Raw genomic sequence first — 20,196 nt, forward strand, 5'->3', positions numbered from 1 at the left:
TGTCAGCTAAAAATGAGAAGCACATCCTTCCACCTTTAAAACGTAAACGGTTGCATTCTATGCTTCTGCTGCCGAATATACCTTGCCAGTATGAATGACACCAACACATACTTAACACGTAGATTTAGCTATAACTTAGTCATCCAAATTCAGCGGATATTAAGACTCACATCCATACATAAGCTCTACAATGTCGTAGCTACTAAGACACCTAATATTCGAAGATAAGTAGCTAAGGAACGAAAGAAACAAAATCTAGATTCGCAACATGTATTCCACGAATACAAGCCCATTTTATGACTAAAATCGAGAAAAAACTGGCCAGATCAACACGTGTGTAAGATATACCAAAAAAAAAATAAGCTAATCCTCGCCATCTGAACACTCGGGAGGACTCTTGTCTGCACCCACCGGTTAATTTGTGTGAATGTGGGGTGGTAAAAGATTCTTCACACCTTCTTAGTTGACTTTGCTATTTAAATTGCTCTTTTCTGAAGGAACAAGGTTTAATTATTTAATAACATAATAATTATGTAAACTGAACATGTAGAGTAGAGTCAGTAAGCTATTGCTTATAAAGATCATTGCAAATTGGACACTAACTCCACTTATATTGATTACATATTACCCCTTAATTACCTTACCATTCAGAAGTATGTAATATTGGTAAAGTGATATATTCTGGCTAGATAAATTAAGCATTCTTTCATTTTTTGCGGACTACTATCCATTTTTACACAAAAATATCTATTTTAGCACTTAAATATTTATTTTAAGATAACTTATCCAGAATTATATGTAGTACACAAACAAAACCAGAAATAAAATAATAAAGAAGCTACAAGATATCGTAAAACAATAGATGGATGAAATAAATCAAGTTCATATTAATCGGATTCTTAAATAAAACGTATAAAGACATACTGGCGTTAACAAAATGCATTAGGAAATATCCGCATATGAAAAAAACATCCAACTTGGTAACGAAATCCTTTTGTATCTATAAAGCTATTTTTAGAAAAGCACGTACCTACCAAAAACAGGTATTTGGTAGTAGACATATCTATTACATACTGTAATATGTATGAATGATAACAAAAATAAGGACTAAGGAGTCCGTATGAACCGTTTAGAATATACGCTGAAAATATACGGCTTAATCACATAGTTGCCAAACCATCAGAGCTTACTTAGACCGATATACTTATGGTTCCAATATACAGTGAAAAAGATATTAACAAAATAATTAATAAAATGTAAATTGAATAAATCTCAGTTAAGTAAAGTAAAAAAATATTTTGTTTTATTTTAATTTGAAAGTATTTAATATGAAAATATGATAGAACATACACCTAAGGGACAATTTTTAAAGTAAACAACATATTAAGCCTAATTCTGCAATGTTAATGCATGATAAATTTGGCTCAAGTTACTAATGTCCGTTCTCTTATTAAGAGCGCACATTAATGTTACACTTGGCGGCGAGAGTGTTAAACACCCTAACGCTCTTAACGAGTTAATTTGTAAACTGTATTCAGTTCCAATTAATTATCTATACAACATAATATTATAATGTCCATTATCATAAGCTTCTTTACACATTTAATATCTTTGACTGCTACATATCTTTTTAAGGTAACACACTTATAATAACTTTTCTATGGATGTTTGGTTTTTCATATTGTTCTTTTTAGATGAACTGATGATGCTTTCTGATTACGAAGCGAAACGTCTTCAATAAATAGATGAAGTAGCCACCTTCTTTGTCTTTTATTTCTCCACTTTGACAGAAAAACCCCTTCGAGTGTTCCTTAATTTATATTTAATTGACGGTCGTACTCTTTTTCTCGATATATATATATATATATATATATATAAATATATATATATATATATATATATATATATATATATATACAGATAATGACATTGTTTTGTTGACCATAGGAATTAAGATTTATTGCAATCCCATCTCTAGAGTATATTTATTATAATGCTCTAAAACTAATTTTTTGGTTATTTTTTAGCCTTAATAGCAATACAAATAAATAAGTAAGTAAATAAGTAATATGCTTTATTGTCACTGAAAATTGTACAAATTCTATGGACAAAGCTTATAACAATAAGACAAGAAAGAAGAAAAAAATCAGAATAAGAATCGTTTGTACTTTTAAATAAAAAAAAAACAATAAAATTCTTCCAAACTTACATAAAAAATACTTCCCAATTAAGAAACTTCATAAAATGTACCTAACAAGAAATAAAAATTAGGAAAGCATATTAATGAATTAAGGGCTCAAATATTCCACCTCCTTGTGCTAAACAGTAACCAAATCTCTCATACAGATTTCTCCTCATATTTTGGAGTAGGGCTTTGAATGCTCTAACCATCGAGGAATTACGCTCCTAAATGCAGCCTATAAAATATTCTCCAATATACTATGCCATCGTATGGCACCATATGCAGAGAGAATAATAGGACAGTACCAGGCTGGTTTCAGATGTGGTAAGTCAACAATTCATCAGATTTCAACCCTGAGACAAATTCTAGAGAAAACACTGGAATACGGTGTAGACACGCACCACATATTTATAGACTACAAGGCAGCCTACGACTCTCTAAATAGAAGAGAATTGTTTAGAGCAATAATAGACCTAGGAGTACCAAATCAGTTGGTAAGTCTAACCAAACTAACCCTTGAAAAAGTTGAATGCAGAGTACGAATCCAGGGGGAACTCTCTGAACCTTTTAAAACAAATAACAGGCTACATCAGGGAGACCCACTCTCCTGTATACTATTCAATCTAACTCTGGAAAAAGTAATATGTACGTCACAAATCACAACTACCGGTTCAATATATAACAAATCTGTGCAAATCCTAGCATATGCTGATGATATCAATATTGTGGAGAGAACGGAAAACGCGGCACGAGAGGCGTACGTAGCACTAAAGGAAGCGGCTACAAAAATGGGTTTAATAATAAACATCAATAAAACGAAATACATGAAAATAGGTACGCAACCACAAATACTACGGCCACTTGTTATAGAAAACGAGGTCATCGAAGCAGTTAATGAATTTGTATACCTGGAACGCTCGTCAATACTGAAAATGACACTACTGAAGAGATAAACAGCAGAATTTGCACGGCTAATAGATGCTTTTTTGGGCTTAATCTCCTTTTTAAATCTACAGTTATATCAAGAAATACGCGAATCTATGGAGCTGTAAATGAAAATGGTGTCTGGAGAGAACGATACAACTTCGAACTCTATAGAATATACCAGGAACCAGATATCGTAAAACACATTAAGATAGGACGTCTGAGGTGGGTATGCCATGTAATGCGGATGAAGCAAACCGACCCAGCTAGAAAACGCACATTGATAGACCTATTGGTCAAAGAAGAAGAGGAAGACCCAGAACAAGATTCCTAGATAACATAGATCAAGATATGAGAAGTATGGAAATACGTGCTTGGCGGAGGAAGGCGACGGATAGGGACGACTGGAAAAAAAATTCTTGGTAGGCTAGGACCCATACAGGGTTGTAAAGCCAAAATGATGATGATGATAGCAATACAAATAAATAAGTAAGTAAATAAGTGATATGCTTTATTGTCACTGAAAATTGTACAAATTTTATGGAAAAAGCTTATAACAATAAGAGAAGAAAGAAGAAAAAAAATCAGAATAAGAATCGTTTGTACTTTTAAATACAAAAAATAAAATTCTTACAAACTTAAACATAAAAAATACTAACTAATTAAGAAACTACAAACTTCATAAAATGTACTCAAAAAGAAATAAAAATTAGGAAAGCAGATTAATGAATTAAAGGCTCAAATATTCCACCTCCTTGTGCTAATCCGTAACCAAATCTCTCATACAGATTTCTCCTCATATTTTGGAGTAGGACTGGTGTAATGCTTGCAGGAAAATGAAATATTTTGCCCTCAATTCGACTAGGTTTGTGCCCTTTTCAAACTGATGCCCATAAATGTTTTCTTTGAGAAAACCCCAAAAAAAAAAAGAAATCGTTAGGCGCTAACTCACAGGGTCTAGTGGGCCATTTAATTGTACCATGTGTACTTATCAGTCGATCAGGAAACATTTGATTGAGGAATCTAGAGTTGTGATCCAAACAACCATCCTGTTGGAAATAAACCTGAAAATTAACGCGATGGCGTCGAACTGCCGGAATGATCTCATTCTGTAAAAGTTGTAAATATTTGGGCTCGTTTAGTTTTCCATCGATAAAAAATGGACCGACAATATGGTAGCCTAACATCCCAGTCCAAACAGTTATTTCATTTATTTATTTATTTAATACACGGGATAACCCCATTAACAGTTTAAATTACAAAATACAATATCACAGTCAGGATTCAAAACTTGAAAATCTATATTTATAATATAAAATCAATATTAAAAAGTTTAAAAAAATGAGACTAAAAATCTTACATACTAAAAAAAAACAAACAAAGTATAAACAAGAACAAAATTTAACAATCCCAATATACCTATATATCACAAAGCAAGAGATCTTAATTGAGTTAAAGTTATAGTGAAAATGTCACAATCACGATCATTTAATAGCCCCATGTAGGGGTTCACAATGGGTTGTGAATACCATAGGTTGTTCTGTGGAAAGGAATATTGAAAACATTGTGGTACCATAGAGCTTGATGGGGAATATTAAAGTTAATCTGGCTTAACAGGTTTGGACAATCAATAAATCCATGTATGATTTTATATATAAATATAGCTCCTGACATGTCACGATGGTTCTTGAGTGAGGGTAAAGATAATTGTTGTTTGATACGGAAATAATCATGATTTTCAATAGTAGTGTGGATGTGGTAAGCACAATATCTCAAAAATTTAAGCTGGACTCTGTATCAATATTGTTCTGAAAATAGGGTGACCAAATTACTGAACAGTATTCCAAAATAGTTCTAACTAAGCAAAAATAGACTACTCTTGCTTAATTAATGGAGAAATACTTGCAATTCCTAGTAACAAAACCCAGAAGTTTAGATGCCTTTATTAAAATAGAGTTTATGTGGTCACAGAAAGTAAGCTTCTCATCGAAAATAACACCCAAATCCCGAATAGAAGAAACATAATTCATTGGCTAATTATTAATAGTATAGCTTGTTCCAATATTATTGACTTTACGAGAAAAACTTATAAAACAACATGTTTTTACATTTAAGTGGAGTTTGTTCTGATTGGACCAATTTTGTAGTCTGTCTCAGTCATCTTGTAGCAAGGCTTGATCTTTTAAACTATCTATAACTTTCCAAAATTTTAAGTCATCTGCCAACATTGGACATTTGCTATTTAGGAAACAGGAAGTGATGTCGTTAACGAAGATATTAAAAAGAAGTGGAGAAGTGTGGCCTCCTTGAGGAACTCCAGATGTTACTGTGATACTGTCAAACAGATGACAACCTATTTTGACTGTTTGACTTCTCCCAGATGTAGAGTTTTTAATCCATTCAACAAACCTGACATGAAAGCCTACATTAATTAATTTGCCCAAAAGTATTTGGTGATCTACACGATCAAATGCTTTGGAAAAATCTGTGTATATTGCATCTACCTGTTTATGGTCTTTCATATGAGATAATATATCAGATTGATAGCAAACCAAATTTGTTGCAGTGGATTTTTTGCTATGAAAACCATGTTGTCATTGAGATATTAAGCCTTTACATAACTAAGAAAGTTGCTTTGCTATAAGACTGTCGAAGAGCTTAGGGATTGCAGATTGTATACAAATGCTACTATAATTTTCAAGATTGTCTTTCTGACCATTTTTAAATATAGGAACAACATAACTTTCTTTCCATGAAGAAGGAAACACAGAGGTTTCCAGTTCTATTAAACAATATAACAAATGGTAGTACAAGGGTACAGACACACTTTTTTTATAAAAAATTAGGCATATCATCTGGAGCAGCAGTAAAAGGCGGAAACGCATTAGAGAGTCACGGACGCGACTCGTCGCGAACAAGACAGTACCAGACTCGTACTTCAGTATTCGCACTTGGCAGTCGCGGACTCGTCGCAGTCTACGTAGAAGTTTACAGTTTTTCGATAACCACGGTGTTGTTCATATCGATTGAGTAACGTGAAAAGAAAAATGGCTTGTGAGAATTTGGAAGAATTGTTTTTCTTGGCTGCTATATTAGAACAAGAAGAAAGGAAAATTAAAAAACCCAAGAGAAAATACTGGGTACATCCAATCAATCTCTCCCGGCCATTAGAAGGCGAATTTTACACATTATTCGACAGATTATGGACGAAATACGTTTTAAACAGTCGTTTCGAATGTCAGTTGAAAAATTTAGGCAGCTAGAAAAACTGCTAGAAGAAGAAATTCAGTTACAAAATACATAATTTAGGCGTTGTATTCCCCCAACTGAAAGGTTAGCCGTATGTCTAAGGTTAGTAGTAAAACAAAGATATATAGATTACCAAAATGTAATTGCAAAAACTACTTATCACAAAATGTGTAATAATAAGTAAAATGGATTACCGGTTCTTACCCATACGGTTTGAATTATAGCAAACGATCATTTATAATAATATTTGACTGAACTCTCTACATGTCGTAATAATTTAAATTTGAATTTGAGCTTGAAGGATCAAAAGAACACGTTGTAGGCTGGTTGATATTCCAAGTGTACATTGGTCTCGGGGGTGCCTCATTATCTACCTTAATTTGAAATTCTCATCGAGTCCTCGTCGGGACTGTGCCTCGTCCGCGACTTCCAAATGCGTTCATGAATATTAAAAATAACGTAAAGAATCTAAGCTGGATAGACTGTGACGAGGCGAGTCGCGTCCGCGACTCTCTAATGCGTTTTCGCCTTAAGCTTATTGGGTAGCTCATTTATGCCATTAAAAATATCAGTCATGGTAATGTTAGAAGGACAAATATTTGTACTAAAGTTGCTATTTAATGGATGGATAGGTATGTAAAGGTTGTTATTATTTGGTGCATACACAGTTTGGAAGAAGTTCATAAATAAATTAGCTATGTCTTGACCATTTGTTGCAGATTGGACTTGATAAAATAAGGAGTTAGGTAGGTTATGACTAGACCGCTTATCATTGATGTACTTCCAAAATGATTTTGGATCATTTCTTAGGCCAGTATCTATACCTTTAATATAGTCGCTGAAGCAAATTTCAGACAGTTGTTTACATTCAGCTCTTAGTTGGGAAAATCTAATATAGTCATCATCAGTACGATTATTAACATAAATATAGTGAGCATATTTTTTCTCCAGAGTCAGTCTTCTAAGATCAGCAGAGAACCACTTGGGAACAGTTAAAGCTCTATATTTCTTCAATGGCACAAAGTAAGCAATATATTATGTTGATACAATTTTAAAAAACCAAAGGCTTAAGCAATATTCACAGCTGGATCACTTGCAGGACAATGCACCATTACACCAAACTCGTCATTCTCCCATGATGCATTGGGAAGATTATAATCACCAAAAACATAGATATCCTGTGCTGAGTATTGTAAAACAACATTTTCCACAGTTTGACAATGCCAGTTGTATACTTCACGAGGTGATTGTGGAGGTATGTAAACACCACCGACCACAAACTTGACTTCATTAAATTGACATAAGATATATATTTGCTCAACCCAATCTTCACGAAGACTAATGGTTTGTGATTTTAGTTTGTTGTTAACAAACACTAATACACCACCACCACTCAACTTTGTACTGGTTCTCTGGGATCTATCACATCTGTAGATACTAAAACCATCACATTTAATTTCACAATCAGTTATGTTATTATTCAAGTTACTCTCCACTAAAATAATTATATTGTACAAACAGCAGGAAATACTTTTCAGGATCTCGGAAATCTTTGTATGAATGCCTCCAACATTTTTATAAAAAACTGTTAATGGGAAGGATACTAGTTTTTTTGTAGTTTAACTTCACAAACTGTAGGAACACCACTGCGGTATCTAATGCATAAATTTTCATCGCCAGCAGATTTTCTTTCCTCTAGTTCCTTTTTAGCTGCCTTATAAGCGTCTTGTTCCATCTTAGTTTGATCCTTTGATATTCTATAAACAGTATTTCGAAGCTTATTACTAGACTTAAGAGCCAATTTCACTGGACACTTTGCCAACTCGGATAACATGTGATATGGTGGATTCCTCTTGCTGTAAGCCAAGTAAACGAAAGATCTCACACACCTGAGATTTGTCATGGCTAATGCGATCAGCTAAAACATTAGAGTTATATTCAGGAATTTTATAAATCATAAGATTTTGAGCTCTATCTATATGCCAAATACAAACAAACAAAGCGGTGTTGCCGGTCTTCCTCCAAATTCCGTCGCTAAAAATGATGGAAAGAAAATCAAAAGTATACAAGAGATACGTGAAAATATAACAATTGTTACAAAGTGTGGATTTATGCCGCAAAGTATAAACAATCTTATAGTACAGAAAAATTGGAAATATATCTACAAACAAAGTTCCCCGGACATGAGTTCTCGTGCACTTTGTACGCGAACAAGGTAAATAGATCCAATTCCTTCAGAATCACGGCAGATGCAGAATTGAGGGATATTCTTTTTCAACCACAGACGTGGCCGAAGGGCATAGAGGTGAGTGAATATTTTTTTCGCAGAAAACATTCCGTCGATAAATTTTCTAGACAAACTAGATACATCAACCGAAAAAGACAGAAGTGAAAGTGTTGTTTTGAATAAATCTGTACCATTTTATATTAAACAAAAATCTTTAGCAAACACTCTGACCAGATTAGTCTAGTTAATATTTTACATGTAAACACACAAAGTTTATTAAACAAAATAGATCAGCTTAATATTTTTTTGAAAATAAAAGATAAAATATATTATATTTCTCTGAACACTGGCTCAGAGAAAATGAATTAACAATATTAAAGCTTGATGGGTATTTATTGTCAACTTTTTATTGTCGGAAGGTAAGGGAACATGGAGGTGTTGTAATTTTTAGCGATAATAAAATCTCTACACGACCAATTTGCTTAAATGATATATCATGTGAATATGAGGGTGAATTTTGTGCATTAGAAATTATAGATATTAAAACTATTTTATTAACAGTGTATAGAACCTGAAATGGGAATTTTAAAGTTTTTCTAGAGCTATTTGAAAAGTTATTGGAGTTTTGCTCTGCTAATTTTTTAGAAATAATAATAATTGGAGATTTCAACATTGATTTCAAAAAAGCTTCTAATGAATTAAACATTTTCTGTGATCTAATTTCTACTTTTGGCTTAACCATAAATATTAATGAATTTACTAGAATCACAACTAGATCAGCAACTTGTTTAGATAACATCTTAACAAACATAAGCAGTGAGATAGTTGGTTGTGGAATTGTGGACCCATGTATTTCTGATCATCTTGCACAATTTCTCTACTTAAAAATAAAATCTGAAAAAAATAATAGTGCTAATACATACAGAAGACATATAACAAGTAATGGCATGCGGATGTTAAAACAGTCGTTAAACAACGTTGACTGGGCTTCAGTTGTTTCTCTCAAAACAGCAACAGAATTAGCTCAATTTATTAACGAAATATATGTTAAGTTAACTGAAATTAATTTTCCATTAAAAAAATCACGAACTCACAGTAAAGCTCCAATTTCTTGGTTTGATGATGAACTAATAGAAATGCGAAAAAATCTTTCCACAGTCAAGATAATTGCTGATGTTACAAAGGAATATAGTGAGTATAAAAAAATTAAGAAGGACTATAAATCAACAATATCATTAAAGAAAAAACTGGCTTATGAGAATTTTTTCTCCAATTCAGAAAATATATCTCGTGATAGTTGGAAAGTTATAAATTATCACAGAAATAAATTTCAAAATAAAAAAGTCTGTCCAAGCGCGATTACATCAAACGATTTCAATAATTACTTTACTTCAGTGGCTAAACATATTAGAAGTTCTTTTAATTCTACAAATGAAAATGTAGCCATAGATTTTTTGAAAGATGTACACTCTCCTTGCGACTCTTTATTTTTATTACCTGATTGAAAAATTCACACTGCACGGATTTTTATTTCTTAAACAAAAAAATAATTGTGGAAACAATCTATATTATTATTGACAAATTAATTATACTTTATAATAATTGTCTTACTGAGGGGATTTTCCCAGATGTTTTAAAAGTAACAAAAGTGCTACCAGTGTTCAAAAAGGGAGCTTTAGAATAAATTGGAAATTACCGTCCCATCTCAATCATTCCCATTTTCGGCAAAATTTTTGAGAGTATTCTAAATGTTCGTTTGGTAGAATATCTAGAAAAACACAAAATACTTCACTGTAATCAATATGGCTTTAGAAAAAAGTGTAGCACTACACTAGCTATACAGAAAATTGTGAGAGATATAGTTGATGGCTTGGAAGAAGGTCATTTTGTGTCTTTGACATTGTGTGACTTACCAAAGCTTTTGACTGTGTTTCGCATGAATTACTGTTGGAAAAAATGCATAAATACGGTATTAGGGGAAACACTCTTAATCTATTTAGATCATACCTAACAAATAGAAAACAGGCAGTTTTTCTTAATAACAGCTATTCTGAGTTCAACACTGTCGAATATGGTGTACCTCAAGGTTCGATATTAGGACCCACTTTGTTTCTTATTTATCTGAACGATTTATTTCACGACACTTTTCCTATAAAATGTGTTTGCTTCGCAGATGATACAACTCTCATAAATACTGATATTAATCAGAATAATTTAAAAATTAAAATAGATAGTGATACCCAGAAAGGAAAAACTGGTTTTCACATAATGGGCTAAAGCTAAATGAAGAGAAAAATCAGAATTTGATTTTTAGTTCTGATTGGAAGTATATCTCAAGAAATAGTGTTAAACTATTAGGAATCTTTCTAGACGATAATTTGGATTGTGAGTGCTCCTATAGATTACTTAAGTTCTAGACTTGCTACAAGTATATTTTTAATACGCAACTTAGTTTATATGATTCCTAAAAATACCCTTAGAATGTGCTACTTTGTACTAGTTCATGGCCATTTACAGTACGGAATAACTGTTTGGGGTAATTCTTCTTACGCAGATCGAATTTTTAAATTACAAAAAAGAGTAGTGAGGATACTTGCAAGAGCAGCGTATAGGGAACACTGTTAGTTTTATTTCTGGATTTAGGTATTATGCCACTACGTTCACTCTATATATATGAGACGCTGATTGAAATTCATGCCAACAAAGGTAAGTTTAACATAAACTCCAACGTCCATGATCACGATACAAGATCTAGAGATGCTATTAGAGCACAACGTTTTAGGTTGACAAAGAGCATAAAAAATTCGACTGATGTTAGTTTGTATAACTTTTTGCCAGATGAAGTAAAAAGTCTTCACTTGCTATCGTTTAAGCTTAAAATCAAATCACACTTTTTGAAACATTGTTTCTATTCAAAAACGGGGTATCTAAGTACAGCTTTTACACAATAGTACTAGTTTGGTCAGGGTAGTTGCCTATTATAATTATATTTCATGTTTTTTATAATTCGACAAAGTGTGTTTGTCGTTTTTTTTTAATTGTTAATATTAAATATATACATGTTTGTAATGTTTAAATTCGCCAAAAATTTTATATGTTTTATATGTATTGTCACTATTCCTTTGACTTGTCAAAAACAAAACTATTTTTGTATATTGATTAAATAAATTCTATTCTATTCTATGTTGTTGTACTTCATAAACAACTGAATTGGCTGTTGTGTGTGAATTGCTATTTTCCATTAATGTAATCTTTTCTTTGAGACTGGTGATTTCTTCTTCCAGCTTGGCAAATATTCGCACAAATATAGGAACACTCTTAAATGCATCACGACAGGTAGCGCAAAAGTACATAAATAGACGTTTCTGCAAAATAATTGCCCGTATCTCAGATGTGGACAAGCCAGAGCATTTTTCTGCAATGTGTATCCTTAAAGGGCAACTGTCGTTACGGCAACTATTATTTGCTTTTCATCAGTACCAAGATCTTGGACACAAGCGCTACAAAATTATTGGTCATTATAACCTCAAAATTTTATCTTAAAATATTTTAGTAATCCTTGGCTTTTTGCGGTCTATTATTTATGAAATATAAAAAAGCAATAACCGACTTAACTATTACGCACAATATTATTTTTAATATGCTTTCAAAACTTAAAAAGTTTTTATAAAAATAAATCAGCAAAATTTTGTTTGTTTTGATAACCTAACCTTTATTAACTAACTTAACTTTTGCGGATGCTGCGTTCGCACTGCAACACTGAGGTGCTTATTTTTCCGAGAATTGAAGATTCGTCAGAAAATAAAATATTTTTAAAAAGTGTACATTTTCATTCTGTTTATCTAACATAAATTCACAAAACTATTCCATTCGCCTAAAGTTATCTTCCGGAAACAGTTCTTGTGTTGGTTGTATGTTAAAACAGTGATACCCATTCCTTTTGAGAACTCGTTGGACAGTTCGAGCATTCACGTTAACTTCCCTAGCAATGTGTACACTATTGCAGGGTTCACTAGCTTCCACAAAAGGACAAATATCAATATCCCTGTTTTGACGCTCCTCATCGACAAGTCTAACACGTGGTTCATTACCTTCATAGATAGAGCTGACTATTGGTCGTAATGGTAGCATATGACGGTCTTGTATGCAGATTCCCCCTTGATACACCCTGATACCCTTGATACCATGGTAGGATATGGTTGATAACTACGAATTATTACTAACGTTCTAATCTTCAAAGGCGAAGATTCTTTCCATTTGTATTGATGTTGCAGTTGCGAAATGTATTCTTTCACATAAAGATTCCAAAGTTGTTGATACTTATGACGAATTATTTTGTAGTTGGAGCCTATTGGAATTCTGCTTAAGTCAGTATCAGGAATGGTTGTAATGGGACGGCCAATCTGGAAATGGGAAGGAGTAATTGGCGTTAGGTCAGTTGGGTCATTAGAGAGTGCAAACATAGGTCTAGAATTCAAGACTCCCTCGATCTGAATTAGCACAGAATTGAAATTCTCCTATATTAGTTTTTTGTCGAGTAACACCCTCTTTAAATGGTATTTCAGGTTTTTAACTACCGTTAAGTATTCAAAGATATCTCCTTTTTTTTGTGTATGGTGCAAAGTATTCCAACATTCCAATCACTGGGGAGGGATTTCTATGACAAAATTTTGAGATCGTCCTCGCCACTAGAGAAGAAGATCCAACTTTCTTCTTTGTTGCTTTTAGGTTGAGGCTCATTTTTTCATATTTTTGATATAATTCTCTGAGTTTTATTCTGTTTCTTTTTTCAAGGAACAGCCCCATTCCGATAAATCGAAAGCTTCCAAGATCGATTACTAGAGAAATACAGTACACTCTATTTGTTTTATTTTATTATTTGATGATCTTATTTCTTGCTGCTATAAAAAAGTGTTTCAGGTTGAATTTATCGTCATTGTTTTGGTCAGTATTAATTTCTAAAATTTTTTGTCGAGATAGTCGAGTAGGTAATAAATTTAAGTACATGACCACACTGAGAACCGTGACATACTTTTCCTCTCCTAGTAAGTCTGTAATTTTTTTTTGCAGTCTTTTAAGAAACCTGCTATTGGTTTTAGTAAATCCCATTCTGCTTTTTGGATTCTGTTTAGTAATAATTTTGGATTACTGTCATAGAAGAAAGTAAGGGCCGTTTTAATTTCAACTGCGTGCTGTATCAAACGTCGAGTTACATCTAGTCCCAACAGCTAAAACAACTTTTTTGGGGTTGTTAATTCCGACGGTCTTGTATGCAGATTCATATCGTAATCTCAATTATTCAAATCTTTATTTTTTAAAAATGGCTCTGATACGATCTAAATATTTTTTTGGGAGAAACCATGTTCATCGTCGTCGTCGTCATGATAGTTGTATACCTTTAATTACCAAATTATTCCGAATAATAATAGTGCAGTTTTTACGGGACAAAGCGCCAGTCCCGTCTATTGCGTTGACAGAAGAGAACTTTTAGGTGTGGTGAAGGCTTGTATACATTTTCACAAATATTCTTATGAACCAAAGGTATTTCTTCATAGTGATCATGCAGCTCTGTAGTGACTTCTACATGGACTGGGGGATATTGATATAAAGTTGAACCACGTCTTTCTCATTTATGTCTCTAAGTGAATTAAAAAATACATCATAGATAAGGAACAGCGATGCGGACCAACGTTACGAATGACAAAATTATACAATATGATGGCGTTAGTAATTTATATAGTTCATCTTTAACGTTGGGTAATTCTTTATGCTTGAGCGATGAGATGCTAGTCTGTAGCTAAGTCAAACATGAAGTTACTGCTTCACTTCTCCAAAGCTCTTTATCTTCTTCCGTTAAATTTCACAAAATTAATTCGGTATATATGTTGCAAACACTGGTACTTTTCCCATGGTTCTTAATTCCATCATTTGCCATTGAGGTCTATTGCATTCATGCCTTCCCGTATTGTGTAAGAACATACAACCATATATCTTAGCATTTCAGGTGTAAGCATAAACATAGTTTCATTAATTATTGTTGTAAATGTGTTGGAAATTAATAACGGCATCTTCTAGGAGTAATTCTTGGCAGAGGATACTGTGTCCTTCCTAGTTTTTTTGCAAATTTTTTTTAATGTCTGTTCCATCTTCGTACCATTGGTACGCCTTTAATTTTTTTTTTATTTTTTCGCTAAATTCCTTGAATCTTTACCGCCTGGAGGTTATTGAGGAAATAAAGGAATATAAAGATTATGATAAATATATATATATCACTTTCTACATAAAATGTAGACATGTCACATATGTCACGTTTCACTTTGATACTGGATTTTGTCATGTAATCGTATTATATTCGTTAAGTCACGTGACACCTCGCACGTTTCTGTACATTTAGCCGTATAGGCACTCTAAGCTTAATGCCCCCTTTGGCTGTGACGTCACGCCACTCGCTGCTTGTTTCACTCTTACATAGATCCCATGCATTTTCAAATTTGTTCAGATATACTGGTATTGTGATGTCAGCTCCTTAGCGTTACAAGAGATTAACGTCATAATTTCCCCAGACTGGGCTCGGGCATAGTTTGCTTTTCTACTGGAATTAACCAGAACAATCCTGATTTTTTTAGATGTCATTATTTACCTCTTAGTTTAATATTTTTTAGATCAAACTGGACAAGTAATCAAAATAAGGTTTTTAATGGCATGGTCAACATTCTCAATAACTTCAATCTTTCCAAATTGGCATATAGTGGAAGCCAAAATGAACCACTTTTAAGAAGAACAGTGGTCGACAAGGGTGTGCAAAGAGTGAGGCGACTTTTAGCTTCCGTGTCATGGGAACTCAAGTTAATTCAGTGGTTACACCAGACTATGATTGACAACTTACATGCACCATATTTGGGGAGTTACCTTGATATTTTACAGGTAAGAAACAGGTTTATAAAATGTAAAAATATAAAAAGAGCGAGCGTAAAACAATGTATTTTACTTACTGAACCTTTGTTAACACCATACAATGACGCAATAGGTACTCAAACATTCACTCAGACAAAATTAATAACCCATTTTTTAAGTATGAGTATAATGTATTAATTTGTGATAAGTTTAGTGAGCTTATTATATATACATATACAGTCTGGGTAATAATCTATCGTCAGTATGGACCTTACGTGAGATGGAGTGAGAAACACCTGTTTAAAAAGAGAGAGGTATATTAGGTCCGCCCTTTATATCGTCGAAAATGCATTAGTGGAAAAAATAAATTCAACAGAATGGGGGAAGTTCAACGTTGCCAAACTTATTGGGTTTTATTTGACCTGTTGTCTTTTTAGCTATGAATGTTCTAAGATAATCAAATTTGGGCGAATTGATTTAAATGACAGCTTACTGTTTTTTATTGGGAATATGCCACAATTTTACTTTACAATAAGTTTAATTTAACATTTTGATTTCCACTTCGGAAATCGTTTTATATAAATAAAATTTATTAATGTTTCGTATTTTAAGTACGATTTTCGAATTGGAAATTTAAACATCAAAATAAGCTTATTTTAAAGTCACATTGTGCCTTATTCCCAATAAAAATAATAAACTGCATTATGACGCCACAATAAAAAAGCTTCATACAAAATTATTTGGCAACGTCGCGTCGTCAAAGTAACGACACTTTGATTTTAATAATGTGGTAACGAACAGAACAGAACTAGTTTGGTATATTATGCGTATTGCATGGGTTCGTGGGTTGGCCTTTCATAAAGCATAATAAATAAAGACAGTACTAGTAAAGCATTTGGAAAGTGTAGGTTTGTTATATTAAATTTAAACTGGACGAAAAATTACGTCTTTTAATTAAAAATAAGATATTTGGTATTTTCCAAATAATATCTTTAAAACCATATTTTCGTTTAGATTTTTTAGAGATAGTAGGTGTGAAAATAAAAATTAGTTCCATAAAAATGAAATCAAATAAAAAATAATTCCAACACTACTATTTAAATTAAAAATAATTACAAACAATTAGAAATTCTAAACCAAATAAAATTCGTAGGTAATTAAATGTTCAAACTAACCACCAAATTGTAACGAACAGTAACCATATGTATTACACAACGCATTTGTTATGGCGTTGAGTTAATCTGCCGATATGTTTTGGCTAAGTTGGATTATCTTTTCTTTCAGTTCCTTTAAGTTGGTGGCTCGTTCGAACTCATGCCTGTTCAATTTCGTTTTTAGCATCCCCCAAAAATAAAAATCTAGAGGAGCAAAGTCGGGTGACCGGGAGGGCCATTTAATTGTACAGTCTGTACTAATGACACGTTCAGCAAAAATTAACGCTAAATAGTCTCTAACGGCTTTTGCATTATATGCAGGATAGCCGTCTTGTTGAAACCAAATTTCGGTGATTTTGCAGTAATTGGAGATATTTGACTGCGTTTAAATTGCATTCAATGAAAAATGGACCAATAATATGGTCTCATAAAATTCCAGTCCAAACATTCAACTTGTGTGGATATTGCGTACGCACAGACACTCAAATGCTTATTCTCCAGAGACCAATAATGTACAACGGATGGATTATGTTTCTTGTGAATTGTGAAGGTGGACTCATCTGTAAACAAAATATTTTTAAAAAAATTATTATTTGCATGGCATCTCTCCATCATAATTTCACAAAATTGCATCCGTTTAAATTGATCTTCAGGAAATATTTCTTGAGTTGTCTGCACTTTATAACAATGATAGTGGCTTCTTTTCAAAATATTCCTCACTGTGTTTGCATTCAAATCAACTTCTCCGGCAATTTAATATAAATAAATATTAAATAAATAGCTAAATATTTAATTTTTGTATAGTATAGTATACAAGGTGGGTCAACATTTGGAATGAGTTTTCTTAAATGGAACACTCTGTATTTTAGTATTGTAATGAAATGTTATTTTTTGATACTTCATTAGTTTTTAAGCATTCCTTATTCCGAACTGCTTTAATTTGTGAGTTATTCGTGATTTTTTGAGTCGAACATTAATTGCAACAAAAATTAGGTGAAATTTTATTAGGTTGACCGCGAAAAAATGCATAATAATCTAGACTGATCCTGAATTTGTTAATATTTAATAAGATAAAATACCTAAATATTAAAAAAATATTTACTTAAAAAAAATTTGACCACTTTGATAATTTTCCACCTGTAAACCAATCTTATTCGGAAACGTTCCCGCAAGCTTAATATTCAAGCCAGCGAAATTAAAAAAATATATTTTTCAAATACCAAGTGTTCTGCTAGATTTTTTTGAATTTATTGCCACCCTATTAATTTTTCACTTCTCAACTACCCCTTATGAGAAGTCAATAATTCTGTTGGGATAATATTTAAAGTGAAAAAATCTTCTTTTGCAATTTCACCGAATTCCACAACTGAAATGAAAAAGTGGTCTGTTAAGTTTTTACTAAACCTTGACCACCCTGATAATTTTCCACCCCTAAATCAATCTTATTTGGAAACGTTTCCGCTAGCTTAATATTCGAGCCAGTGGATTAAAAAAGAAAATTTTGAAATATCACAGTGTTCTGCTAGGTTTTTACGAATTTATTAGTACTTGAGTAATTTTTTATCCCAAGACTAACCCTAGTGGGGAGTCAATAATTCTGGTATTATAGGTTAAAATTAAAGGGGTAGATTTTGTTTGTAATTATACTGCACTTTATTCAAAATAAGAAACTGATCTCTTTTTAGTAAATGTTAACCAACTACACGTTTTTACTAAATGTTAACCAACCACACCAATTCTATCAGCCACATATTTACAATATTTTTAGTTTTTTACTATATTTTTAACAGACTTGTCATTTTTTTCTTGACTACCCAAATTAAAAAGCATTCTCAAATGTTACTCTGTGCTAAATAATATATACTTTTTAAATGTTTAAATATGTTGAATATTTTAAATATAGAATAGTCTAACTATTGAAAATATGAAAATACTTTGTTACAAAAATTATAAATTTTAACTGTTTTAAAAAAGTTACTCGGATTCGCGTCGTGAGTACCCTTTTATGAATATAAAATAGCTGAAATCAAGTTGAGTTTTAGTAAATACAATGGCATTGTTATATTTTACATAATAATAAGCAGGTAAGAAATATTCAAATTCCAATAATTTTATTACATCCTTTACTTTAATTAGCTAATTGTAAAGGCGAATCGAGACACCTTGCGCACCTATTGTCAGAAGATTAAAAGATTTGTATTTATTAGGTACCTGAAAATTTGGAAAAAAGCTTAGGTATTAAATATTTTAATATTATTTAAATAAGAAGGGTATTAAATATACTGTTTAGGTTAGTTGTATAACATAAAGAGTTTATATTACTTGGAAAACATTTTAGCAGACAAATATTTTAAGAATATTCAAATATGACGGAAATTACAGGTTGGACAGAACAGCTAGTTTAGATTATTTGAGTAGTAAAATAGATTTATATTAGCTGAATTTCAAAAATTTAAATATATTTATATTATTTAATTTTATGTCGATATTATATTTATTGTCAGTTGGATGTAGGTAAAAATTAACAGAGTATTAATGAGTTAGTTAAGGGGTGAAAAAACTAGGGTGGTAATAAATTCACAAAAACCTAGCAGAACACGGTGGTATTTAAACTATTTTTTTAAATTTCGCTGTCTCGAATATTAAGCTAGTAAGAACTTTACTAAATAAGATTGATTTAGGGGGAAAAATGATTAAGATTGTCAAAGTTTAGTATAGATTTATATTAGCTGAATTTCAAAAATTTAAATATATTTATATTATTTAATTTTATGTCGATATTATATTTATTGTCAGTTGGATGTAGGTAAAAATTAACAGGTATTAATGAGTTAGTTAAGGGGTGAAAAAACTAGGGTGGTAATAAATTCACAAAAACCTAGCAGAACACGGTGGTATTTAAACTATTTTTTTAAATTTCGCTGTCTCGAATATTAAGCTAGTAAGAACTTTACTAAATAAGATTGATTTAGGGGGAAAAATGATTAAGATTGTCAAAGTTTAGTAAAAACTTAACAGAACACTGTTTTATTTCAGTTATAAGTACAGGACGGTGAAATTTTAAAGAATATTTTTTCTCCTTAAATTTTAACGTAACAGAATTATTGACTTCCGATAGGAGTGAATTGAGGGGTGAATAATTACTAGGGTGGTAATGAATTTGTAAAATCCTAGCAGAACACTGTGGCATTTCAAAAATATTTTTTTTCCAATTTCGCTGGCTCGGATATTAAGCTAGCAGTAACATTTCCAAATAAGATTGGTTTATCATCATTCCGTCTTTACAACCCTACGTGGGTCCTAGCCTCCTCAAGAATTTGTATTTATTTGGTACCTGAAAATTTGGAAAAAAGCTTAGGTATTAAATATTTTAATATTATTTAAATAAGAAGGGTATTAAATATACTGTTTAGGTTAGTTGTATAACATAAAGAGTTTATATTACTTGGAAAACATTTTAGCAGACAAATATTTTAAGAATATTCAAATATGACGGAAATTACAGGTTGGACAGAACAGCTAGTTTAGATTATTTGAGTAGTAAAATAGATTTATATTAGCTGAAT

The 20,196-nt window shown here is 31.9% G+C and overlaps 1 protein-coding gene across 2 annotated transcripts in view; it reads left to right on the forward strand.

The window, feature by feature from the left end:
• Nucleotides 1–20,196, forward strand: part of Rcd1 (Reduction in Cnn dots 1) — a 340,758-nt gene that overhangs the window by 36,842 nt on the left and 283,720 nt on the right. For both annotated transcript variants that reach the window (XM_072529866.1, XM_072529867.1), the window contains exon 3: nt 15,245–15,506. In XM_072529866.1, the coding sequence (XP_072385967.1) occupies nt 15,245–15,506 (262 nt within the window). The remainder of the gene's footprint in view (nt 1–15,244; nt 15,507–20,196) is intronic.

Source organism: Diabrotica undecimpunctata, chromosome 4, assembly GCF_040954645.1.
Source record: "Diabrotica undecimpunctata isolate CICGRU chromosome 4, icDiaUnde3, whole genome shotgun sequence".
NCBI lineage: Eukaryota > Metazoa > Arthropoda > Insecta > Coleoptera > Chrysomelidae > Diabrotica > Diabrotica undecimpunctata.